Raw genomic sequence first — 27,476 nt, 5'->3', positions numbered from 1 at the left:
GCCTGTCGATTCTTCAAAATTTCTTCTGTTGTTTTCAACTGAAAAAATCACCATGTATGGGTTTGGAACAACATAAGGGTGAGTAAATAATGACAGAATGTTCATTTCGGGGTGAACTATGTCTTGACATTTTATCTGGCTTCCTACAGCAGCTGTTGCAGTTATTAATGGTGACAATAAGGATGAAGTATTCTTAGTTTGAAGCTATTTGCAATAGAATGTGCAAAACAACATATAAATACATTGAAACTGTAAATAATCCTATATGCATTGCTTATTCCACTGAGAGGTGTCCCTCAAATGCTGTGTGAAATCACATTTGAAAGTGCTAATGAAAACAGCCGAGGTTCCTCTAATGAAAGAAAGTGTGAAGTGTATTTCCCTGGTACTTCTGACACATTTCTTGAGGTTGGGAATGTGTCTTCTGTGGATTCCTGCGAATTGCAGTTGTCTAAAATAGCTGCAGGTGTGGGCTGCGTGCTGTGAAGGGTGCTGGCCCACTTTTGTTGTCTAATATAGACAGGTGGTGTACTCTCAAATGAGACTGCAGCTGCTTCCCGGCCTCTCCACTTAATACACATGTAATCTCATGTAAAATGTGTGTGTGTGCTTGTATGAATGTGAGAATGTGCTGGAGGCAATTAGGCAACCGTTTGCCCTGGCAAATGCCCATATTTCCCAGTGGTGTTGCATGGTCGCAGCTGTACTCTGTTGTGGGACTGTGCTGTTACATGCTGATGGCCACCCCCCTCTGCTGTCTAGAGCTTTGACCACACGGGGACCCAGCCAATCATTGAACACAGTGCAGTGGAGGAACGAATCTGTCTGATCTGGTGGTTCACTCAATTCATGTCATGTAATCAATTCATCTTGTCACTAGATTGTTAAAGATGCCCTCAAGTCATGTTTTGAAAATGTGGACTTATACTGACACCTAGGGGCGTGGAAGCAGCATCATTGAAACACAATAGTTTTCAGTTACCGATGCCATTGTAGAAATTCACTACTCACAGTCAGTCGTTATTAATTTCATCCATGTGTTAACATATCCAAAAAAAAGGGTTTTTACTGAGATTAAGCAAGTAGTATTTAGTAAACAAGTCATGTGATCCTAACATGGCAGCCCCCATGAGGGGACCCTCTCCATGTAGAATAAAACTGCTTTTATAGGGTTACTGATATGACTGAAGTCTTCATCTCATGTTATTTACTTTTGTTCTATCATTTGTTCTGTCTATCTGTCTGTCTGTCTGTCTATATCTATCTATCTATCTGTCTGTCTGTCTGTCTATATGCCTGTCTGTCTGTCTATGTATCTATCTATCTATCTGTCCGTCCGTCCATCCGTCCGTCTATCTATCTATCTGTCTCTCTCTGTCTGTCTGTCTGTCCTTCTATCTATCTATCCGTCCGTCCGTCCGTCCTTCTCTCTCTGTCTGTCTATCTATCTATCTGTCTGTCTGTCTGTCTCTATCTGTCTGTCTGTCTGTCTGTCTCTGTCTGTCTCTGTCTGTCTGTCTGTCTGTCTGTCCTTCTATCTATCTATCCGTCCGTCCGTCTGTCCTTCTCTCTCTGTCTGTCTATCTATCTATCTGTCTGTCTGTCTGTCTGTCTGTCTCTATCTGTCTGTCTGTCTGTCTGTCTCTGTCTGTCTCTGTCTGTCTGTCTGTCTGTCTATCTATCTATCTATCTATCTCTCTGTCTGTCTGTCTGTCTGTCTGTCTGTCTGTCTATCTATCTATCTATCTATCTATCTATCTCTCTCTGTCTCTCTCTCTGTCTAACATCAGTTTAAATAAGTAATTAATTAAAATGAGTTCATTACTTACAAACGAAAGTTTACAAAGTGTTAGAAATATAAATGGTTGGCAGAATAATTTGTGTTCCAGATGATAAAAAGCATCATTGTGATTCATATAATTTATAGAAATAAATCCCTGCAGAAGACGTGTGGTCATGGGTTATAGGGAGCAGTGTGTGCACAGGAGAAAATGCAGGTAAATTCAGCCCTCTTAATCTGCTGTAAAATCCCTTTCTAAAAATGCCTATCAGTGCTCAAGAGGAGGGGAGCAAGTGTTGTTTGACGTCACACCCCTGTCTCGCCATAAAATGCCTTTGTTGGTTATGAGTTAGTGAAGCGTGTGTGTATGTGTGCTCTCACTTTGACTTTTGGCCAAAAATCTTGGTTATCAGCAATTCATTCTGTGCGCTTTGCATTGCTCTTTTATCGAACGTCCAGTTAGTGTAAAAAAATGAATGTGGCCGAGTCTACCCAGCATGGCAGCACATTATGGAACAAATTGGCCACTTTGGGAAATGTCTAAGCTACTCCCTCCTCCCTGCATACAGCACACACACACACACACACACTAAATAAACCCTGGTTTTTGAAACGGGGCCATTTGTCCCGAGGACTGACCATTACCCACAGTGCCGAGTTTTCAGAGCTCCCCAGCATCGCGACACTGATTTATACCCGCCAATGATATTGACCTTGTGATTGTGTGGGTTTAGATTTCTGCTGGTCGCTTGTTTTATTTTGGCTCTAAGCTAACTGAACTGCCAGGCATGGAAGGTAAGGTAAGTGTGGTTTTGTATCACTTGTAAAGGTTTTTAATGGTCTCGCTTGTAACTTTGGCAAGATTCATAGGGCCCACAGTGCGTTTTAGTGACCAAGAGTCCTCTACACCAGTAGACCAGAGTACAGCACAAAGTGTCAAAGCCTTTTAGGCCAGATTTCCTGCTGATTCTTTCAATTAAGCAGCATATAAAATCAATCTACCTCTTTTTAACTGATGAATGATGCATACTTGTAAATACCATATAATCTCCCATGGGGAAGCGTGTTTCTATCTAAGAGGAAAAAGGAGACATAACAATTGATTGATGTCTCTCAGCCACTCCTTGACAGCTGCATGGATGTCCTTTTTATCGAAATAGGTCAAATTAAAACTTGTGTCGTTCCAAACCTGTACGCTATTATTGATTCTGTGAAACCCTAAAAGGATATTTTTCAACAACAGTTCATAGTGACCACAGCTGTAAAGCACCTAAACACACACACACACACACACACACACACACACACACACACACACACACACATGTTGTGTTTCCATGTTTTATGGGGACTTTCCATAGACATAATGGTTTTTATACTGTACAAACTTTATATTCTATCCCCTAACCCTAACCCTACCCCTAAACCTAACCCTCACAGAAAACTTTCTGCATTTTTACCTTTTCAAAAAACATAATTTAGAATGATTTATAAGCTGTTTTCCTCATGGGGACCAACAAAATGTCCCCACAAGGTCAAAATATTCGGGTTTTACTATCCTTATGGGGACATTTGGTCCCCACAAAGTGATAAATACACGCTCACACACACACACACACACACACACACACACACACACACACACACACACACACACACACACACAGTAAATGCTGTATCGTATGACTTGTGTGCTATATACCAATCTTTCTGAAGCCATAAAATAGCATTTGTGTAATGAAAAGACCAAAAATGAAATAGCTTTTCACTGATAATATTCCCCTCAGTCAAAGCTCAGAAATGTAAATTGTGTTCATTGGCAAATCACCAATGGTTCTGGTATGTGTTGGGGAGGACTTGAATTAATAACTAGTATTATTATAAAGGACCCAGTTGTCATACTTACAGTATGTAAAAGTAAAGTTACCTTCATGGAAAGTGTCTAACGTGAAAAATACTTAAGTAAAAGTATAAAAGCAGCTGATATTAAATGTACTTAAGTAAATAGCTTAAAGTAATTATTTCAGGTCAAATGGGTTTTGAAAACGGCATTGAGCCTGTTTACATACACACCAATACTCCGATAACTCCCAAAAATCTGCTTATTCAAAAAGTCAGACAAAGCAAGGAAATGGCCTTTATATGAGATTTGAAAATGCGAGCTATTCTCTAAGTCAGTAAGAACATTAGTAAAGGTGTTAAGTGTGGAGTGGTGGTGGCGTAGTGGGCTAAAGCATATAACTGTTAATCAGAAGGTCTCTGGTTTGATCCCCACGGCCACCACCATTGTGTCCTTGAGCAAGGCACTTAACTCCAGGTTGCTCTGGGGGGATTGATCTTAGGACAAATTGTTCAAAGTGCACTGTAAGTCGCTTTGGATAAAAGCATCTGCCAAATGTGTAAATGTTAACATGCAACGTTAAATCAGGGTAATGGGTAAAAATCTACCCATATTAGTTGTTTAGTCTGCTTTTGAGCCAATTTGACAGATGCAAAAAGAATCAAATTGATAAAAAGATTCAACTCAAAAGATTCATTTGCGAATCGGACATACAGTAACTGTCGCAGAACCACACGCAGTTTGCATTTTCAGTTGTGTTATTTTTCAGTTGCAAAAGTAGCAAAGGATCTGTAGAATTGTATTAGGTTACTTTTTTCTTGGGATGTCCTGATACCGATACTGGTATCGGAATCGGGTCTGATACTGCGCTCATGTACTTATACTCGTGCTTGTAAAAATGCTCCAATGCTAAAAACCAATACCGTCTGAAGTACGAGTGTCATTGCGTAAACCGTAAACATTCAGTGCTCAAATTAAAACCACGTTTTGTCCTATTGAGATTATAAAACCACAATGGCTGCGATTTAATGAGAGAAATATAGAGTTTGCATGTGCTGCTCGCTTCAAAGTGAACGTGTGGAGCCGGTGTTGTGCCGACATAAAGACACAAAGTGCTCGTGCCTTTTAAAGCTCTTTGGCTCATACACGACAAACACCATCACGAGCATCGTGCACCCTGTTTGTAGCAGATGACATCGAGCAGAGCGCTAATTCACTTTGTAGCACGAGGCACATACAGACTACATATTTATTTTATTTAATAGCAGCCTTTTGTGGTTTAATTATCACTTTGAGTCACGTAGTGTCTGGCTTTTCCAGAGTGGGAAGCTACCGTCATATCATCAGAGCACCTTGGTCACAACAACACATAAACACTTCAAAATAAAGCACAGCCAAAATAAAAGCTCAATTTAATTAAGGGAATTAAGTACGACATTACATTTTTTGTCCTTTTTGGAGCTTGACAGCCATTGGACATTATGAACTGTTGTTGTATTGAAAACTATTACTTTAACCCTAAACCATTTCCTCAGTTCGCTTGCGGAACCAGAGACACTTAAACGAGGTCTGATTGTTAGCTCAGATTACAGAGTCTGCTCGGCTAATAAACAGATAGCGAAACAGATGGACTGTGGCTGTATCGATCCAACACCGACTTGAATAATAGCTTGACTGCTTTTTACCCAAGAAGAGAGCTGTTTGAGTCTCTGGCTTAATACTGGACTTCTATGTGTGTGAATGAGCAATCTGTACTCGCTATCTGTCTCTAGGGGCCAAGTTCCAGACACATCCCATAGCGGCGGAAATGCCCCTGTGTGTAAACACAGCCATAGCTATGAGTTTCCAGGGCTGAGATCAGTAGAAGTATGTTGCTTCCACTGAAGCAACTTCAGCAGGGAGTATCGGATCCTGGTGTGGGATCAGCCAGGGGAAGCCAGTCAGCTCCTCCTAGCATGGAGAATAAACAAACAGCTTTTGATGTGGAGCGTGTTTTATCTCACTAGACTATCTGCTGTATGATCAACTGTGGTGGCCATGCTTCTGTATATTTTCATAAATTTTCATGGATGCTTGGAGTGTTGAGGAAGCTACTTTGAAATGGTAGTTTGCCAAGCTACAAATTACTCATCATTCAAACTACCCTTTTGAAAATGTAATTACCTTCTATACAACAAGCTACGAACAAAACATAGCTGACTCAATTGAAGCTAGTTGAGGGGGTTAAGCGTGAAGCTATTTAATGTCTTTTAAATGTAAACTAGCCCATATTTAAGCAGCCTTACTCAGCATTTGACCACTGGATTTGCAAACAATAATTTCACTTTTAAAACGAACACCCATCAACCCGGGACCCGTCAACATCTCAGGAGGTGCTCTGGTTTGAAAACATATTCCTACTGAAATAGTGAAAAAGGGTTCTTGAAGTGGGACAAGTTTAAGGACAGCTGGTAGTTCATTTATGTCCCTCTAACATTCACTTTCGTTGTCCTGCCTGCAGGGAACAAGAGATTCTCTGTTCTTCTCTGGGGCGAGTTTCCCACCTGATTGGCTCGTCTACAGTGAAACACTCATCAAACTCAATGTCTACGACGTGAAGGACGGCTGCCAACAAACAGTGAGTAAAGAGGGTTTTTGAAGGAGTTCCTTCACCTTGAATGAGTTATGAAGCACTTGGGCTATGTTATGAAACCTAGTGAGCTGCCTCGTACACTATTGAGGCACCAAATGGCTTATTTTTAGGTTTGTCATGCCTACTTTTGGGAAAATGCTTAACGAGAGATGGGTAGAGACTTTTGAAATTCCAAACAGCTACTTGTGCTTCACGTTTCATTTGAGGATCATTTCCTCCACTGCCTGTAGCTTCACTTACCTGTATGAATAAGAGAGCAGGAAGAGAGAGGAAAAGAGATGGGAGGACGGAAACACTTCCTGATTGCTCTTAATGGATCTGATCTTGCCTCAGGGTGTGAAGTCTGAAGGGTGCACTCTCATATACAGAGTGATTCCGAAATACCAGGGTCACTCCTGTTATGAGGTGCATTTTTTGCAAGTGAATATTTTGTGTTGTAATTTAGAAGTATTTCTATAAAAGGGTTTTCCAGATTTCCAGACACATGCTCTCAGCACTTTTTACAAGATGACCGTTCCCAAGAAGTTGAAATTCCAAAAATATACTTCAATTATTTACATTAGGGTAAATATCACCAATATTTGAATCCCCAGTTGGGGATTGAAGTCAAAGGGTTCCACGCTGGGCCTGCTTGCCTGTAAGGTCTGGCTTTGCTGTTTTAGTTTACTCAAGAGATTGCTGTCTGTATATAGCGGCTCATCTGAAGATATGTTTGCTTTCAATTTATAACTGAGATGGATCACACAGCGAATTGGCTGTGTTTAAAACATGGATGTGTTACAGGTCATGTTTTGTATTTATGGATGCAGAGCATGTATTCTCATCATTCTGTATAAAATGCATGTAAAAGTTGTTAAAGTAGTTAAATATCTATAGTATAGTGGCTCTCAACTGGTTTTGCTTCAGCACCCATATTTACTTTGGCAAACCTCAAACATCATTTAGCAGAATTTCAGTAAGGGTGATGTATAGTTAAATAAACTTCATTTTGGTAACCATTTTGGTGGTTAGAATGGCGGGCTGTCTAGATAGTCTTGAGATGTTTGACGTTTTGTGGTCTGCACCGCGTTATCGGGAGAAGCCTGATTGAGTAACTCGAGTGATCCCGCTCTGTGCTCTCCTGTCTCTTGAGCACAAATATCGGGGAGCCTGCTGGACTCGTGCACTTGTGTGTTCCAGAGATATGTGAAACACAGATGCACACAAGGACAAATTAAGAACTGAGAGGCCCATGGGCCGGTACACCATGGAGGCCCCCCCATGACGTGTCTACGTTCACCTTAATGCGCTACCGTACACTTGGCAGATTTGGTTGGATTTTTCAAATTGACAGGAGAAAAGTTTGGAGTAATATCTTATATGGCCAATTATATGTACTTTTTGATTATGAACCGATCCAAAATCACTACTTGGTTTTCTGCACTTGTTTAGAGGTCTTCAACCCGGCAAACCTACAGGTTTTGGATCAGGTTCGGGTCAGTTTTTCAAGTAGGCTATAGGGCGAGTTACAGGCTGTTCACCCGTGCGTCTGTGCTGTTTTTCAATTGTTATTCTATGCAAACATGCATGGGATGGACATCTTTGAGCATTGCGCCACAGCTCACTTTTTCACCATACCGAGCAGGACCTATCCATTTTTTCAGATACTGTTAACTTAAAAATAACGAGACACCTGTGCACATATTTAGGGTATTAATGCATCTTCTGCTTTATCATTAAACATTAAATGCATGCAGGACTTAATCATTTTAAAGTTCTCCATACTGTTGCACGAATTCTGTCGCTTATTTGAATTTAAAACATCAGCTTTGTTCACAGCCAGGGTACACTGCACCTTATCTTTGTGTTTAGAAGCGTTTTGTAAATCAGACTCTGTTCTCTGCCATCCTTCAAATAAACGCACTGCACCTGACACACAATCCCTGAGCACGCAGTCATGTGAATGTGCTCACGCTGCTGTCGTCCAGCATGCATTTGGCCAAACAAATGGTATGTGGATTTATAAGATAGATATCTCAAAATAAATAAATAAATAAGCGATTTAGAGATCGGGGCCATTTGGGTTTAGAGGCCCCTGGGCAATGGCCCAATTGGCTCAGTGGTTAATCCATCCCTGGATGCACGTGAGAACATGAGAAGCATATTTAGCTCTTATGAAGGGCAGTACGCGAGATGAACATATTTCCGAAAATATCAGTGCCGCAAAATGTCTTCATGTTTCTTAAATTCTCCCAGTCTCACGTGGAGTACTGTAAAGAGGTGCACATAGGAGTAAAGATGCAAAATCAGAATCAAGTAGATGTCCCAAATGTAGAAACTTGCAGGTTGAATAAAATTGACATACAGCAGAGTACAGCGGAGGAGGGCGAGGCCGGGCTGGAACAATGCACGTCTGGAACTGACGACGGTTCGAGAGAGAGACAGAATGACATGCAGCTGCTCTGTGTTTATGTTTGTGTTTTCCGTACAGTTTATTATTTATATTGCAAAGCTGGTTCTCGCCTCCTCCTTTCCCTTGAAATGCTTTATATTGGTGCTGAAACTCAGGAAGGAGGAGGGCTGCCCGCCACGGAGTCCTCCACACTTCCATCCGGGAACACGGAGGGGCGTTCTGTCTGCCGGGGTCGTAGGTCTGACTCCGGTCCGCCTGTTGTTGTTTCCACCATCTCCTGTAGTTTAGCATCGATTTCATCCTTTTTTAGCGCTTCTTCGTGACAGCAACAGCTCAACTGTGAGTGCCGGCACCTTGTGGGGACACTAATTAGTGCAAAGGAGCATGCTCACACTGCACATTCAGAGTACGCATGGTTAAACACTTTCAGTGCTCGAGCACTCTGTGATGGCGAAATGTGCGTCACGCATCCTGTACACAGACAGGGCTGGACTGGTGATCTGGCATACCGGCCATTTTCCCAGTGGGCCGACACACTTTGGGGCCAATCAGGGACAGACTGGCCATCAGGAGAACCAAGCGGTCCAGTGGGTCGGCCGCGGAACGTACCGAATGGGCCGCAATAAGCTAAAATGAGCCACTGCGTTATGCAGAACGGACCACAAAATGGCACCGAGATATGCAGAAAAGGACAGCAAACAATCACCCCCCCCCTCGCTCACAACTTTTGGCCAGTTGCCATGTAAAATCCCGGGCCAATTTCTCCTCCCAGTCCACCCCAGTACGCAGATGCTTAGCGTTCACAACTAACCAAAGTATACTTTGGGCTTAAGTCTCCTAAGCTATTTAAGCATTTCAATTTTCCTCTGGGCCTTCTGTGGATAACTTAAAAAAAAAAAAAGTATTTTTTGTGATTTCACATAGATTTTCCCAGGCTCAAGTCTTGCTCGTGCACACTGCTCTTGGCTGTGTTACAAAAAAAGGAGCCCGCCAGTATCTGCAGCCAGCACTTTTACCAGCTGGAGCAAACACAAGCCCCATCATCTCCCGCAGTGGTATCCCAGCATCCCGGCTGCTTTTGGGCTGTAATCTAATATTATACACCTGAAGACCCTTCCAGCATTCTCAACAGGGAACCATCTCTGCATTTACTCACCGCTTATGTGTGTAAGAAGCATACTGGTTATTTGCACCCACTCTTCGTGTGCGAATAAAGGATTTCTGTGTTTTTGGCACTTTCTGTCGAGTGCAGCAGGGAATGTTTTATTTGCATGACCTGTATGTGTTTGTGTCCGTTGTGCCAAATATGTCAGTATGTGCTTGAATTTCTTTACTTCTGGGTGATATGGCACAGTAGCTATGGGAAAGGGTTAATAAGTGGAAGGTTGCTGGCTTGTAAGGCAATGCATTATAACAATTGCATCACATAACTAACTACTACTAAGCTTGTTTGAGTGCGATTAAATTGGGCGGAAACGCAACTGAGCATTGCACTTGTGATGCAAATGACTGGGGTGCAAGTCCTGAAGAGCAGGTGAGTCAACACATAAGACGAACATGTCACAGATGCACCACAAAATTACGTGGTTGCTTCAGCAACTGTTTTTCATTTCACATTTGCCTTTTACACTGTCGGTTAGGTTTAGGGTAGGGAGGGGCATTTGTCTTAAAGACCGTATATGTTTTAGAGAGCATTTAACTCGCTTTTAGTGCCACACAGTGGACATTTCACCTCGGAACAGCCGTGATACCTGCCATGTGATATCATTACGCAAATATATCTCCACAGTCTGCTTGGTTGACACATATATACCATTGCTTAGCACCCTCAGACTACTTAGCCTTATATTAAATATGACAAGATTCATTAAAATTTTAAGCAATGTGCTTGGTACTATATAGTAAGAGAAGATATGGCATTGCAGTCTGCCCCATAGAGTTCCTTCAGTCTGAAATATAATCCGTTATGTTTCCAGATTTCTCTCATACCTGCCTTCAGAAGTGACATGTGTGTCGTGCCCTGCCTCTTCCCTGAGGACCGCTTTCATTTGTGCAGGTCTGAAGTTGTCCACTTCCATTATACGCATTCAAGCAGAGAATACCATATGGGGAGCAGCTAGTTGAATACTGAGTATGGTACTGCGGATAGAATATTGTTAAGTGCAGTGGGGAAGTATGAAAGAGACACTATTTGAGTGGCTTGTATTCATTTTAGACATTTTATTTCTGTGCTCATTCCTGTTCGACAGCAGCTTTTGAACTCTATTATGCTTGCATTGCAATTTAAGGAAGTAGGCTACTTTTAGACTTTCTCAGGCACTTAAAGTTTCTTAATTATTACAGTTGATTATTTACACAATGGCAAGTAAAATGAACAGGATGGAAATGAACTGAAGAGTTTGTAGTTGAAGAATTGATGCATTTCTATGCCCAGCCTAAAAATCAGCTATAGCATACATTTTTACAATAATGTACTTAATATTTTCATAGTAATCTGAGGTAAATAAACACAATTTATGGTTCCAGCATTGTCAGATTTTACTGCTGATTTGAAATATGTTCTTTGATCGTAATCTTGATCAACCGTTTGGAGATTTCGGTCTTTACCCATTCAGGTAGATAGGAGCTGCACTTGAATGCCGCTTGTTTACGTAGAGCGTTACAAAGATGGCCGCCAGTGGACTGACTTGTTAGAACGACTTTAGGTGTGTTCGAGTTCGACTGCGCCTTACCTTACCGATCAGTGAGATTTGCCGGTTCCAGTCGGGGGAGGAGTTGAAAAGAGAGCAGCCAACCCAGACAGTTTACTTGTCACGTCGTGAGACTGGCCAATCGCAAATAAGCTGTGTCGTCATTCAGAACTTGTGCAGCTGCTCTTGAGAAACTGCGCCGGCTGGGCCAGGCGGCTGCTCTCGAATCGCTCTCGCGGTACTTTGATTGCCTACTTCACGGTGATGCAGCGACGGTACCGTCTCAAGTCGGACAAAAATTCTAACCAACATGCACTGTTTCAAGTATGGCGCCGATCGGTTTGCGCAGCGCTGCATGAAGTCGAACACACCTTCTGACCATACTTTACCATTGCTAAAAAATTATGTCACTTCCTGGAGGATAATGCCATTTAGAAACTTGTTTATGTTAGTTAAAGGTATGTTGCAAAAGATTAAATGGAAATTAATTTTAGGACACAAGAAACAACTATGATTGCCAATTAAACAATATTCCCAAGAAAACATGTTTTTGGAAAAGAGAAAGGGAAAATGAATAAACACTTGAAATATTTATTTAAATAATTGACAAAAAATTAATAATAATAAATATATATATATATATATATATATATATATATATATATATATATATATATATAAAACTAAAATAAAATAAAAAATATTTTAGAAATGGCAAAAATTGCAACATCCATTCAAATGAATCAATTGTAATGAATTAAAACACACTCCCTAAATTTACTTAACTGAGCTATTGTGATAAAAGACAACATGCAAATGTGATTTTCAGCTTGCTTTGCATGCTAAATTGGCAGCTACTGTATTTAAATGGGAGCACATTTGCATGTGATCCCAGCACAGATTAGCATGGCACCAGTGCCACCTGAGCCACTTCATGTACCATCTGACCCAGACTGTTAGAGATCCCTAAAGAAACAAGGAGCTCCAATCAGACATGGGTCAATGGAACCAATTACAGCAGCTATGACAGCCAGGATCAGCTTTGGTTGTGCGCAGTTCTTTTGCTCTGACCCCCATGCAAGTGTAAGCTGATAACGGCGGCCTGCCATTCTCCATTAAAGCCTCCTCTCCCTCTTCACCAGCCCTGCGTGCACTCATTCTCCAATTATTCATATTTAAGGGTGGGAATAGGAGCTAAGGTCTTAAGAGATATTTCAGATGATATAGTGCAGAGCATTATTTTTATTTCTAGCGTGTTACGCTAGAAGTACGAAATTGTTCACCCAATAATGAAAATTCTGTCACTATTCACTCACCCTACTGTTGTTCAAAGACCATATCATTTTGCTATATAGTATATAAGTATAAACTGAATATACACTCACCTAAAGGATTATTAGAAACACCTGTTCAATTTCTCATTAATGCAATTATCTAATCAACCAATCACATGGCAGTTGCTTCAATGCATTTAGGGATGTGGACCTGGTCAAGACAATCTCCTGAACTCCAAACTGAATGTCAGAATGGGAAAGAAAGGTGATTTAAGCAATTTTGAGCATGGCATGGTTGTTGGTGCCAGACGGGCCGGTCTGAGTATTTCACAATCTGCTCAGTTACTGGGATTTTCACGCACAACCATTTCTAGGGTTTACAAAGAATGGTGTGAAAAGGAAAAACATCCAGTATGCAGCAGTCCTGTGGGAGAAAATGCCTTGTTGATGCTAGAGGTCAGAGGAGAATGGGCCGACTGATTCAAGCTGATAGAAGAGCAACTTTGCCTGAAATAACCACTCGTTACAACCGAGGTATGCAGCAAAGCATTTGTGAAGCCACAACAAGCACAACCTTGAGGCGGATGGGCTACAACAGCAGAAGACCCCACCGGGTACCACTCATCTCCACTACAAATAGGAAAATGAGGCTACAATTTGCAAGAGCTCACCAAAATTGGACAGTTGAAGACTGGAAAAATGTTGCCTGGTCTGATGAGTCTCGATTTCTGTTGAGACATTCAGATGGTAGAGTCAGAATTTGGCGTAAACAGAATGAGAACATGGATCCATCATGCCTTGTTACCACTGTGCAGGCTGGTGGTGGTGGTGTAATGGTGTGGGGGATGTTTTCTTGGCACACTTTAGGCCCCTTAGTGCCAATTGGGCATCGCTTAAATGCCACGGCCTACCTGAGCATTGTTTCTGACCATGTCCATCCCTTTATGGTCACCATGTACCCATCCTCTGATGGCTACTTCCAGCAGGATAATGCACCATGTCACAAAGCTCGAATCATTTCAAATTGGTTTCTTGAACATGACAATGAGTTCACTGTATTAAAATGGCCCCCACAGTCACCAGATCTCAACCCAATAGAGCATCTTTGGGATGTGGTGGAACGGAGCTTCGTGCCCTGGATGTGCATCCCACAAATCTCCATCAACTGCAAGATGCTATCCTATCAATATGGGCCAACATTTCTAAAGAATGCTTTCAGCACCTTGTTGAATCAATGCCATGTAGAATTAAGGCAGTTCTGAAGGCGAAAGGGGGTCAAACACAGTATTAGTATGGTGTTCCTAATAATCCTTTAGGTGAGTGTATATATATATACTGTATGTACTGAAGTCGTATTTGTTCCTGTGTTTGCCATCTTGCACGATAGTTTCGGATACCCATGTGACTAGCTTTGTTGTACTAAGCAGAATTAAGGGGTGTCCAGCACATTTCAGGAGAAGTGATTTATCTACAGGAGTCTGCAGTTGCATGCAAGTGTGTGTTTACTTCATTGTTTCCCTTTGTTTTAGAGTAGTATTCATAGCTAGACTTGTGCTGTTTGTTTACTGTGTTGTGTACTCTGTTGAACTCGCAACACTTAAGCGCGCGCGTGTGTGTGTGCTACATTGATTTAAATTGCCCTAGGGTATTCACTGCTAGTGTCACGTATTCAAGTTTTTGTGCTTTTATGTTGAAATTCCTGTTTAGTTCCCACTTTCCTGTTTCCTGATTGTTTTGTAGTCCTTTTGTAGTTTTATTTCACGATTGGTTGTCCCTGATTGTTTCCCCAGGTGTTCCTCATTCCCTGATTGTTTCCCCAGGTGTTCCTTGTTCTCCCTTGTATATTTAAGGCCTTGTTTGCCCTGGTTTGTTTGTCAGTTTTTGCATGTATTGTCTATGCTCTGTGCCTGGTTCCCTGTGTTTTTCTTTTCTTTTTATTCTGAGTTAACGTGTTCATTTTTCTGTTAAATAAAGCTGCATTTAGCTCTTCCTTCCTCTCCTGTTGTTTGTTGTTTGTTTTTTTACTGTGTGTTAAACTCGCCTTGTTTTAGTGTGCCTCTTAACAGCATTTCACTTGTTTTAGAGTATTATGTAATGCCAAGCTTAGCATTGTTTGTTATGTTTTTTTTTCACTTGACACGATAGACGCGTTTATATATTTGACATGAATGCTGAAGCGGAAGCAGCAGCCCTCATGTGAAGCCCGCCTCATGTAAAGAACAGCGAGTCTACCTGTGCAAGGACTCTGACAAGCGGCACTAACTATAGCACTTAAGTATCTTTTTATTAAATGTTTTACTATTTTCGTTATACATTCCCATATGTCTATTCCTTGCATAAAATATGCTCTCAAGCACATCCCTGTTATCTGTTACAGACAGTTGACATGATGCACATGCACAAAGCATCGCAACCCACACAACCTACGACAACTTTCATTTTTGGTTGGACTCTGGAATTGCCAGTCAGCTATGAACAAAGCGACGGCGTTTTGTGGTCCATTCTGCATAACGCGACGGCTCATTTTAGCTTCACGCGGCCCATTCAGCACGTTACGCGGCCCAATGGCCATTCCGTCCCTGATCGGCCCCAAAGTGCGTCGGCCCACTGGGAAAATGCCGGTATGCCAGATTACCTTCGCCACACAATCCGCCCTTAACATCCTCGCACTGACAGAAACATACATCCAGAGGATACAGCAACACCCTCTGCCATCTCCAACAACTTTTCTCACACGCCTCGACATACCGGTAGGGGTGGGGGAACCGGTTTGCTCATTCCAAACAACAAAAACCCATGCTGTTGTCATCTGTCATCTTCCAATGTCAGCTAGCAAACTATCTTGAGGAGCTGAATGTCCTGCTGCCCTCCTTCCCTGAAGATGGCAGGCCACTTGTGGTTCTTGGAGGGTTCAACATATTCCAAAACAAGCCCCAGGCCACTGAACTTCATGCTCTTTTGGCCTCGTTTGACTTGGAAAGACTAAGCAATACAGAAACTCACAGATCAGGCAACCAGCTGGACCAAATTTTTATATGTAACTGTACCAACACGAAAATTCTTGTTACACCTTTACATGCCTCTGATCACTACTTCGTTCAATCCAAAACGACTCTCCCATCTATATTAAAACAGACTGCACCTTTGGTTTCCTTTTGCTCCATTCGTAAACTCCATTCTCTTCACTCACCCACTTTTCCACTGCTGTCTCTACCTCTCTTCCCTCACTAAATGATTTTCCACCCTGGATGTCCTCTCTCCTCTAGGCCAGCACGTATGACACTACCCAGCCCAGGTTTTTCGTGAATATCGGAATAACCTCAGGGGGGCTGAGAGGAGATGGTGGAAATCTAAAGATCCAGCAGATCTGAGCATCAGTCTCTGCTTGCATCTTTTTCATATAACTTAAAATCTGAAAATACGTCCTATTATCCGGACAAGATCAACAGCACCACAGACACTCGCAGCCTATATAGAACATTCAACAAACTCCTCTGTCCTGCCCCTCCACCGCCTGACACCTCACTGACAGCAGATGTCTTCATCACATTTTTTGCTAATAAGGTTACAGCCATCAGTAATACATTCTCAGCACCATACCCTCTCAAACACCCCCTCCTATATGCAGCTCTTCTATGTTCTCTCCTCTGACTGACACTGAGGTCTCTAAACTCCTCTCCAACCACCCCTCCACCTGTCCCTTTGACCCCATTCCTTCCCACCTTCACCAAGCCATCTCTCCAGCCATCATACCTGCACTCACACCCATAATTAACACATCTCTGCTTACAGGCATTTCCCCCACTATATTTAAGCAGGTTTGAGTAACCCTACTGCTTAAAAAACATGAACTTAACCCCACACAAGCAGAAAACTACCGACCAGTCTCTCCATCTCATTCATGGCGAAAACATTTGAAAGGGCAGTTTTCAATCAGATCTCTCACAGAACAAGCTGCTGGATGACAATCAGTCAAGCTTCAAAATTTGACATTCCACCGAGACTGCCCTGCTGTCTGTCACTGAGTCACTGAGATCCAGATCATCTGTCCTGATTTTACTTGACCTTTCTGCAGACTTTGACACCGTTAATCATCAGATCCTATCGTCCACCCTCTCTACTCTGGGCATCACAGGAACTGAGCTTTGCGTGTTTAAGTCCTATCTCTCAGGTAGGTCCTTCAAGCTAGCCTGGAAAGGTTAGTTGTCCAAGCAGGGCTGGACTGGTAATCTGGCATACCGGCATTTTCCCGGTGGGCCGACGCACTTTGGGGCCGATCAATGTCGATTGGGCCGTGTAACGTGCTGAATGCGCTGCGAGAAGCTAAAATGAGCCATCGCGTTATGCAGAATGGACCACAAAACACCGCCGCTCAATAAGTTCTGGGCCAGTTGCTATGTAAAATCCCGGGCTGATTTCTCTTCCCAAGTCCAGCCCTGTGTCCAAGTCACATCAGCTACTTACTGGGGTACCTCAGGTGCTTGGGCCACTTCTCTTCTCTATATACACAACATCACTGGGACCCGTCTTTAAAGCACATGGCTATGCCGATGACACAGAGCTCTACTTGTTTTTACAGCCCAATTACACCAAGGTGACTGCTCGAATCTCGGCCTGTTTTGCAGACATCTCTGCCTGGATGAAGGAACACCACCTGAAACTTAACCCAGCGAAGACTGAGCTCCTCGTCTTTCCAGCCAACCCTGCTGTTGAACACAACATCACCATGCAGCTGGGTTCAACTACAGTATCGCCTTCCAAAACAGTCAGAAATCTAGGGGTAACCATCGATAACAAGCAAAATTTCACAGATCACATCTCAAAGACTCCAAGATCATGTAGATTTACACTCTACAATATCAGGAAGATAAGACCCTTCCTCTCTGAACATGCAACACAACTGCTCGTTCAGTCACTTGTCATAACTAGACTGGACTACTGTAACGCTCTCATTGCAGGCCTCCCGACATGCACAATTAGACCCCTGAAAATGATCCAGAATGCAGCAGCACGTCTGGTCTTTAATGAGCCTAAGAGAGCACATGTTACACCACTCTTTGTCTCTCTCCACTGGCTGCCGGTTGGTGCACGTATCAAATTCAAGGCTCTGATGCTGCATACAAAACAGTCACTGGGTCTGCTCCAGCATTCCTAAAATTATTTCTGAAAACCTACGTTCCCACCAGAAGCCTGCGGTCGGCTAATGAGCAGCGCCATGTTGTACCAACACAAAGAGGCACCAAAGCACTCTCCTGAAATTTCATTTCAGGAGAGCATCTGCCAAATGAGTAAATATATATATATAATTTATATTTTATGCAGAACAGGTTCCATTTTATTTTAAATACCAGAACCAAATGATTTTCATGACTTTCGAAAATCCGAATTTACACCGCAGAACATACCTCCCGAACAAATTACTCTTATAAGCTGATTCAATTTGGCTAATTAAAAACTTACAAATCATTAATTTCACCATTTCCAACTTGTGAGACTTCAATCAGAGTAATTAATGACTAGATGTTCATATTACAATGTGTACTTTAAAATACACATTTTGTTGTATTTATTCATATTTTATAAAAAAATTATTGATGAATAAAATATATTGGTTAATAAGTCTGAAATCTGTTTTTAATTAAGATATTCTGCAAGAATCTGTTCTATTAATATATTAAATTATCATTATTTGGTAACAGACTGCAGTAGACCCTAAATACAGTAAGCATTTTTCACAGTATTTCCCAAACAATTCTTCCTCAAAAGTACTAAAAGAATCGTGAATGGAATCGTTAAGGAACTGGATTCATTAAGAGGATTCATAACCTGAATCATTACATTTAGGGGTGTCCCGATACCCAGGAGTAGAGGGGGGGTCCACAGAAAGGCTATTCCACATTGTAGAGTACATATTAATGCATTCAGTGTGCAACCGTAAAAGCCATCAGCGATGCGCGCGTTGATAAGATAACTTTCCGCATACACACAATAAAATGTAACTATTATTTTTGCAGAAGCTTTTATTGTGAAGGCCTTTGCGTTTCCGTGAGTTTTTGACGATGTCTTTTCACTTCCAATAAAACAGGTCGCTATGTGGCCCAATGTGGTTATTAAACTGCTAAAGGCTGCTATATAGTTAAATAAATATATAGTCTGTATGTGCCTAGCACTACAAAGTGAATTAGCGCTCTGCTCACTGTTATCTGCTACAAACAGGGTGCATGATGCTCGTGATGGTGTTTTCTGTGGATGAGCCAAGGAGCTCTAAAAGATATGAGCACTTTGTGTCTTTATGTCGGCACAACACCGGCTCCACACATTCACTTTGAAGTGCGCAGCACATGCAAATTATATATTTATCTAATTAATTAGCAGCCTTTGCATTTTAATAATCACACTAGGACATAACATAATTTTAATTTGTGCGCCAAATGTTTATACGAAGAATGACATTCGTGTGTCAGATGTACAAGTACACAAGTACATCGGTACCAGGACATTCCTTTATAAATTCCTTAGAATTACCATATGAACTATTCGTTGGGCAAAAACTAGCAAGGGTATTAACTTAATTTAACTTTTTGGTGTTGTTGTTTGGTTAAGGACAGTAACATATCCAGTAACAAGTAAAATTTTTTCAACAAGTTAGCAAACAAAATGCTACATCGCTAAATGCTAATCACGCTAATCAAGCATCATTCATTCATTCAAAAGCCTACAATGTTTTTGAGCCAGAAAAATAGATCAGTGGTTCTCAACCAGGGGGTCGGGACCCAATAGGGGGCCTCAGCACACTTCCAGGGGGGCCTCAAGATCTCTTAGAATTATTTAAAATATGATAGATTATTAATGAAAATGCTAAAAATGTAATGACTGAAATCAAACGTTTTTGGGAAATATCTTATAATAGATTTATATTATAATGTAAATATCTAATAGCCTACATGGGGGGCCTTCAAATATTTTTTCCAAAAATTTGGGGCCTTTGAGTCTAAAAGGTTGAGAACCAATGAAATAGATTATATAAACTATAAATTGTTGTGCAGCTACAGTAACTACTTTTTCAAAAGTGTAGCTTTGTTGTTAAATCATGAAAAGTAACTTTCCCAACTCTGATTAAGGCCACACACTGCGTTGATTAGTGTGACACTCCAGCTTCAAACATGCCAGAGTTTTAAAACAGTCCTTTTAAACATTCAAACTCAATTGAAAGAGAATTGTTTCTGAAAACGTATTTCTCATATTCTGCATTACGCTCATTTGTTTATGCTAATTTAATTTGAATGCTCTGTGGGAAGAAATGGCACAACAGACGCTAGTTGCTTAGCACTGCGTGTACTCAAGCATGTAAGTGTAGCGTACATTTATATTCCATCATATTTCTCTGGCAGCCCCATGACATTTGTTCATGAATGCTAAAGAAGTGATTTGTGTTTGGGCTTGTGGTGAGTTTTGTCTCAATTGTGCATGCCTTCACCTTGACAGTAGATGTTTGCTGAAGATTTTCGTGCATCCAAGCACCTCTTTTTTTATTTGCATTTTGTCAGGGACGCAAAATGTTTGGGAATATGGGTATGCTTGCTTGACATCTTGACAATTCTTATTCTATTCCCAAACCTTATGGTGTTTTTTTTTTTTTTTTAAAAGAACATCCATCCATCCATCCATCCATCCATCCAGCTTATCCGAAGTCGGGTCGCGGGGGCAGCTGCTCCATCAGAGGGCCCCAAACTTCCCTATCCCGAGCCACATTAACCAGCTCTGACTGGGGGACCCGAGGTGTTCCCAGGCCAGTGTGGAGATGTAATCTCTCCACCTAATCCTGGGTCTTCCCCGAGGCCTCCTCCCAGCTGGACGTGCCTGAAACACCACCCTAGGGAGGTGGCCAGGGGGCATCCTTACCAGATGAAAAAGAACATAAAAGTAGAAATTTTGAACAATAATTACACAGCTTAACGACTTAAATTGTGGTCTGTTTCTCACACAAACCTATTGAACATCTTCAAAAGACTTGGGATAGAGTGCACGCACTACTTTTATGGCGCTTTTAACCATTTTTTGTCTTTTTTAAGCTTGACAGTCCATGGTTACAATGAGAAACTGCTATAGGTTCTTCTCCTTTTGTGTTCCAGAGAATATGTAACTGCATATGTGTTTGGAACTCAAGGGTGAGTAAATAATGACAGCGTAGGATGAGTATTTAGCACTAAACGGGCAGTGAAAATCGTCCCCATGAATTTTTAGAGGTGAAAAGTGATGAATTGGATTGTTAATACAGTGCCATTGTAGATGGTCAAAGGGTTTTATACAGCACTGAATATTAAAAGCGATTTGGATGTCTGCTTCTTGAATTTTATAGCAGTGGAATGTGGCAGAGCACCAGAACTAGAGTAAGCTTGGCTGGCTGGTCGCTAGACAAATGTAGCACTCAAATAAAATAAAGCAGCTGCTTTAATTTACGTGCAGACGAGAGTTACTGAGAGGCAGCATTTTCGACATCTGCTTTTTTACCCTCTCTTGAAGTCTGTCACAGTCATAAAAGTGCCGCGCCACCATGACAAGGCTTGTGGGTAAAATTATACGGACATGGGAAGAACTCAAAGAGCCCACACAGAAGCATGTTGGAATTCATAGTAGTCTTGCATTCTGCATTGCATGTAAATCATATGAAAACTACCAAGACAAGGCAAGAAATTATTCCTCTCGTACCCAACATTACTAGAGTGATGATTGTCTGTAAAAGAACTGTAAATCTCAAATTCATTTTCTCCAAAGGACAATCGATTTTTAAAGATAACTAATAAACATTTAAAGACAGACCTACTGTGCGCTCTGAAGTTGGTAATTGATTTTATACAACAGCTAGTTCAGTCCTCGAATCTGATTGGATGAGAGACGTTCCAAGAGCGCTGATGTCTCACACTATCAGCACTCGGACACTCCAGTGTTTGTATCACTCCGCTTGTGTTCGCAGGTGGAGACAAAAGACCATTTTTAGGTGTTATGAGCCAGTTGATTTGACAACGTTAATTTTAGTCAGCGATGTCAGTCAGCGAGCTGTTTTGTTAAGTCACCGGCCTTGCCTCTCACTCCATGATCGCTTGGAGTACTACTAAAGGATATTGAACACTCGGGGATGGATTACTGACCAGGCCAATGCGGCCAGTGCCCAGGGGCCCTTGACAACCAGGGGCCCTTGGCTGCCTGGAGGGGGGGCCCTGGTCTTTAAGGTTGTGCGATCCAGTTTGGCGATCTCCACGCTCAGAAACTCATCAACAATGAAAACTAACCAGTCAACAACTTTTGGAGGCGGGCCCTTGGAGATAATTGGCCCCCGGGCCTTTGCAAGTCATAATCTGTCCCTGTGCACACTAGCAATGCCAGCTCTTTCCAAAATCACAAGCTACAATCTGTCTGGCTCATTTTATGCAACTTCCGGTTCTTTGACAATGGTCTCAAAGTTTGGGGCTCTTCACACCAAACTCGTCTTTGCGCTAAAAAAGTGGGCGGTTCTTGACCAGACTTAATTCTGGTAGTCAAATTCTGGTGGTGCAAGACTACAAAAACCAAGAAAATAATGTTGCATAGCTTTACATTTCTGCTGAGCACTTGATGCGGCCATCAGAGAAACTATTTAAGTCTAATAATACATGCCATGCCTCTAAAGTATCAATTAAAGCAGAAGAACTTTGTCCCTGTCCACTGGTACAGGTAGTTTTATGCATACTTAATGGGCTAAAAATTGTTCGCTTGCCAAATAGGTTGAACATATAAACTATGAGATAAGCTTGAATCATTGAAACTCATTTTTGCTCTGTTACTTTTGAGGTAGAGACAACTAAAAAATTATCAGACTCGAGATATACAAATGCATCACCAGACATCCTCACACACGCTCTTGATGTGCACATCCACTGTTGTTGTTTTTACCTGCATTGACATCTTCTATCGCTTGTTCGTGACAGTAACAGCTCAAAATGTAAGTGTTGCTACCTTGTGGACTCACTAATTACTGCAAATAACTCCATGCGCATTCTGTGCGTTCAAGACACGCGGTTAAAAATTATATGGCCGCACGGTTTCAGTGGTCGCGCACTCTGCTGATGTTGCGTCACGCGTCCTGTGCGCGTCTTGTGTCTGACCGAAGTATTTTTTGGACTTTAGCAACATCATAACGTCAGATTCAATCAATTGTGTGCTGAGTTGTGCTGCAACAACTGAACAATAAAATAAGCAACAAATTGGATGGGTGTTCGCTGTCCTTTTCTGCATATCGCGGCGGCTCATTTTAGCTTATCGCGGCCCATTGGCCACATTTCGCGGCCGACCCTCAGGCCCGCTCAGTTCTCCCGATGGCCAGTCCACCCCTGATCGGCCCCAAAGTGCGTTGGCCAACCAGGAAAATGCCCGGTATGCCAGATTACCAGTCCAGCCCTGTCACCCTCTGTACCTCATCCATTTTTTGGAATTATAGGCACACCTCTGACCCATGCATCTGTGTGTTAACCAAAGAAATAATTGATTATCTATATAACTGTTATTTGCAGCCCTAGAGTCAAGTGTCCCATGCACTACCAACATGATCACATGGAAAATCATCATCAACCATCAGACCTAAATGCATCTTTTCAATTGTTTTTAACATTTCATGTGGCACTACTGATAGTGTGTTGCACGAGCAGCTTTGGAGACACAGGTTCTAGTCCAATGGAAACAAGGAAGTAATTGCGTTCACATAAACAATGTTGAGCACAATTCAGAGGATGCATTTTCCCTTTAATATTACATTTGTAATCCTCTAACGATGAGGTTTAGGGTTTGGGTGTATGGTTGATAACATATGCATTCCTGTTGGCTGTACTACTTCATTTACAACTAGAAATACAACTCACTTTTGGCGCCACCCTGTGGTCAGTAACCCAGAGCCTCAACCACTGCGCCACCACTGTCCCTAATAATGCAGTTGAGATTTCCACATTTGTGGAATTCGCAAGCGTCAGCACAGCCGAAGTACAATGGCCTCGCCTCGCCCTGGGTGAACCACCTTCATGATCATAGTGTCTCCCCTACCAGGTAAGTATGTAGAACAAAGCCACTCACACATCAGACTACAATGTACACACATTTACAACCACTTCCTTATCTGGACTTCCTACCTGTCAGATAGAAGCACCGTGATGTTTGATTGTAATGCCCCTGCCCTGGCCAGCATCAACCGCACTGCTGCTGTGTGTTATTTGAAGTGCATCCATTCAAGTGTATGAGTGCAATTTTGAGTGTACTGAACGACCTTGTGTTTAATGTCTTCAAAGTCAAAACTTATTGTATCACAGAGTTACTACTGAAGAAAATGCAATCGACTGGCCGGATGCAAACCCATTGATGTTGCTAGGCCAGATACGATTTCTACTCGAGTGGAGTGTGTCGAAACTTTAGCATGTGCTCTGTTTGATAAATGTGAAAATCTTTATGTTATTGTCATTTTTATCTACAGCCGCCCACCTACATGTGCTTCAAAGAGACAGGAAGACCAAGAATGGGGGAGGAGTTGTACTTGTGAAACTGCACTTATCAAACTACTTGATTGAAAGCATCTAATACAGCAAAACGTTTCTGTGATGCACAATGTGAGATCATGTTTGGGGTAGGAAATGGATGAGGTATGAGGGCGTGAGATAAGAACCCTCAATAATGATCCCTGTCATTTTTGTTCTTGCTGAGTAAAACTTAATTCTTTGGGGCAGAACTTTTATCCACCTGAGCAGAAACAACCCAACTACCATTTACTGTAAATGCTAGTGTACTCCTAAACACTGACAAAATGTACTTTTAGCAGAAATACTGGATTTAAAATGTAGGGTTTCAATTCCAGGAAAACAGAGCAAAAATACTGATGTCGCAATAAACGTCCAGTCCAGATTTTGTCTAGCAAGTAGCTAACATAGCTTTGAATGTAATTAAATCCTATTGACTATTTCTCAAGTCCCGTCCAAAGTTCCTGTTTCAATCGAAAATATGCCAACAAAAGGAACAAAAGAAAAACAGCTTGTCTTTAAGCTATATATATTAACCGAGCACTTTATTAGGAACAGAATGGCCAGACTGGTTTGAACTGACAAAGTCTACAGTAACTCAGATAACCACTCTGTACAATTGTGGTGAGAAGAATATCATCTCTGAATAGCAGGATGGCGCTGTTTTGGTGGCACGAGAGGGACCTACACAATATTAGGCAGGTGTTCTTAATGTTGTGACTGATCGGTGTACATACATTATATATATATATATATATATATATATATATATATATATATATATATATATATATATATATATAAAATGTTCTGGATTAAATATATTTATTATTAATAAATATATGTAATAAATAGTATTATATATAATAAATACATATATATTTTTGCCAATACATTTACATATTTTAGATATATATTCGGAAACCGATGGAGTGCGTACTCCAGGTAGGGAAGGCGGTATTGCCCCAAGTGAAGGAGTTCAAGTACCTCGGGGTCTTGTTCACGAGTGACGGGACAATGGAGCAGGAGGTCGGCCGGAGAATTGGGGCAGCGGGGGCGGTATTGCACTCGCTCTATCGCACCGTTGTCACGAAAAGAGAGCTGAGCCGGAAGGCAAAGCTCTCGATCTACCGGTCAATTTTTGTTCCTACCCTCACCTATGGTCATGAAGGCTGGGTCATGACCGAAAGAACTAGGTCACAGGTACAAGCGGCCGAAATGAGCTTCCTCAGAAGGGTGGCGGGCTTCTCCCTTAGAGATGGGGTGAGGAGCTCAGTCATCCGTGAGGAGCTCGGAGTAGAGCCGCTGCTCCTTTGCATCGAAAGGAGTCAGTTGAGGTGGTTTGGGCATCTGGTAAGGATGCCCCCTTGCCGCCTGTTTCAGGCACGTCCAGCTGGGAGGAGGCCTCGGGGAAGACCCAGGACTAGGTGGAGAGATTACATCTCCACACTGGCCTGGGAACGCCTCGGGGTCCCCCAGTCAGAGCTGGTTAATGTGGCTCGCGATAGGGAAGTTGGGGGCCCCCTGCTGGAGAGGCTGCCCCCGCGACCCGACTTCGGATAAGCGGTTGAAGATGGATGGATGGAGATATATATTTATATATATATCATATATATTTTTTGTGGAAAAACACTTAATTTCCCAGAAATCTCTTATATTTTAAACCCCAAATTTTGATCAATATAAGTCGATAGAGATTTTTTTTTTAAATGATCTGGACATTTCGTTGGCAAAATATAAATCTTTTTTAAACATCATAAACAGAAATGTAAATAGTTTTGATCGCTATGGTAATTGTTTTGAGAGAATGAATTCCAATTAGGCTAATGAAGAAAATATGCATTCCATGCATCAGAGTATAAATAGCCATATTTGTCCAAATTAATGATTTGATTATAATGCAAAATTCATCTTCCTGTCATTCCTTTTCAAAGTTGTGTGGGGCGTGGTGAGTTCAAATCAAATTCCAACTCATGAATTGAAAGGGAGCCAATTGCTCAATTCTGCTGCACAAGTTGGCTTCTAGTAGTCATGTGCTCGTTTGGTGCAAGCATGGGCATGTTGTGGAATGACTCTCAACTGCAGTACATGTGTTAACACTGTTGACTAGGTTGTGTTCAGTAAGTAGATTGGACAGATTTACCATTTGACACTTTGTCACAAAGGCCTGTTGCTGTTTTAGGAAGTTAAAGTGCATTGTTGGGTTTGATGTTCAAGCTGGTAGGTGACTCTTTACTCTGGTTGGATTTGTGCTGTAATACTTTCGATGAACCATTTTGTCATATGTATATATATATATTGACTCTAGTCATACTTTTCGTAATTGAGTGCTTGGTGGGATGTGTTTTTTGAATTTCTCCGTTTCTCAGTTATTCATCTATTGAAGTAAACCTTTAAAAGAAACGACTTACAATGTTCCATTGTTGCGGTGCATAGAGAAGTTGTTTAATTTCGCAAGATTAACAGTGATGTAATCGTTTAATTATTCAAAGCTCTTTGGGTTAATCTCATGAAACCTGTCAGGAACATGTCCGGGTCACATTTAACCCAAAAACAAAAATAGGAAATAAGGCTATTTTTTTTAGGAAGATTATTATTCATTTTTTGGGGATTTAGGACATTATGATCATGACCAAAAATTCCAATACATTTGTCAAAAGTCTGTCAAAAAAACAACAGAACTGGTGAAACGAACAAGCCTGTAATCTTTTATTACACCCTTGAATTAAAATATGCACAATCCCTTCATATTATGCCATTTTATTTGTCCCTCTGCCTCCGGAATATATGTTCTGAAACGTGGGGCTCAACACAATGTCCTGAGCTCACTCTGCTTAATGGTGCTGTAAGTGATTTTTTTAATGGAAAGGTACGCAAACATGTTCCTACACCCTGAAAGATATTAATGAAATAAGTGTCCTGATATATCTCACTAGACTCTGTAAACAGCAATCAAAAACTTTTGAATTGAATCAAATGGTATAAATATTGGAATCGAATTGAGAGTTTGTGAATCAGAATGGAATCAAATAGTATAAATATTGGAATTGAATCGAGAGTTTGTGAATCAAATAGTATAAATATTGGAATCGAATTGAGAGTTTGTGAATCAGAATTGAATCAAATAGTATAATATTGGAATCGAATCAAGAGTTTGTGATTCAGAATTGAATCAAATAGTATAAATATTGGAATCGAATCGAGAGTTTGTGAATCAAATAGTATAAATATTGGAATCGAATTGAGAATTTGTGAATCAGAATTGAATCAAATAGTATAAATACTGGAATCGAATCGAGAGCTTATGAATCAGAATTGAATCAAATAGTATAAT

At 41.4% G+C, this 27,476-nt stretch overlaps 1 protein-coding gene and 1 non-coding gene across 8 annotated transcripts in view; one reads left to right on the top strand and one right to left on the bottom strand.

The window, feature by feature from the left end:
* The window catches only part of inpp4b (inositol polyphosphate-4-phosphatase type II B), a 156,981-nt gene that overhangs the window by 5,072 nt on the left and 124,433 nt on the right, over positions 1 to 27,476 (top strand). For 4 of the 7 annotated variants that reach the window (XM_052127595.1, XM_052127604.1, XM_052127593.1 and 1 more), the window contains one exon: positions 6,121 to 6,237. In XM_052127595.1, coding sequence (XP_051983555.1) covers positions 6,121 to 6,237 — 117 coding nt within the window. Of the gene's footprint in view, positions 1 to 2,424; positions 2,581 to 6,120; positions 6,238 to 26,221; positions 26,363 to 27,476 lie in introns of those variants that run through there. The other 3 variants (XM_052127594.1, XM_052127597.1, XM_052127601.1) reach the window with 3 other exon arrangements.
* LOC127644476 (U1 spliceosomal RNA) lies at positions 23,528 to 23,689 on the bottom strand. The gene has a single exon (XR_007970661.1). It is a non-coding gene; the product is annotated as a U1 spliceosomal RNA (small nuclear RNA).

Source organism: Xyrauchen texanus, chromosome 5, assembly GCF_025860055.1.
Source record: "Xyrauchen texanus isolate HMW12.3.18 chromosome 5, RBS_HiC_50CHRs, whole genome shotgun sequence".
Lineage (NCBI taxonomy): Eukaryota > Metazoa > Chordata > Actinopteri > Cypriniformes > Catostomidae > Xyrauchen > Xyrauchen texanus.
Note: the sequence above shows the minus strand (reverse complement) of the source record. Positions and strands in the feature narration are given on the sequence as shown.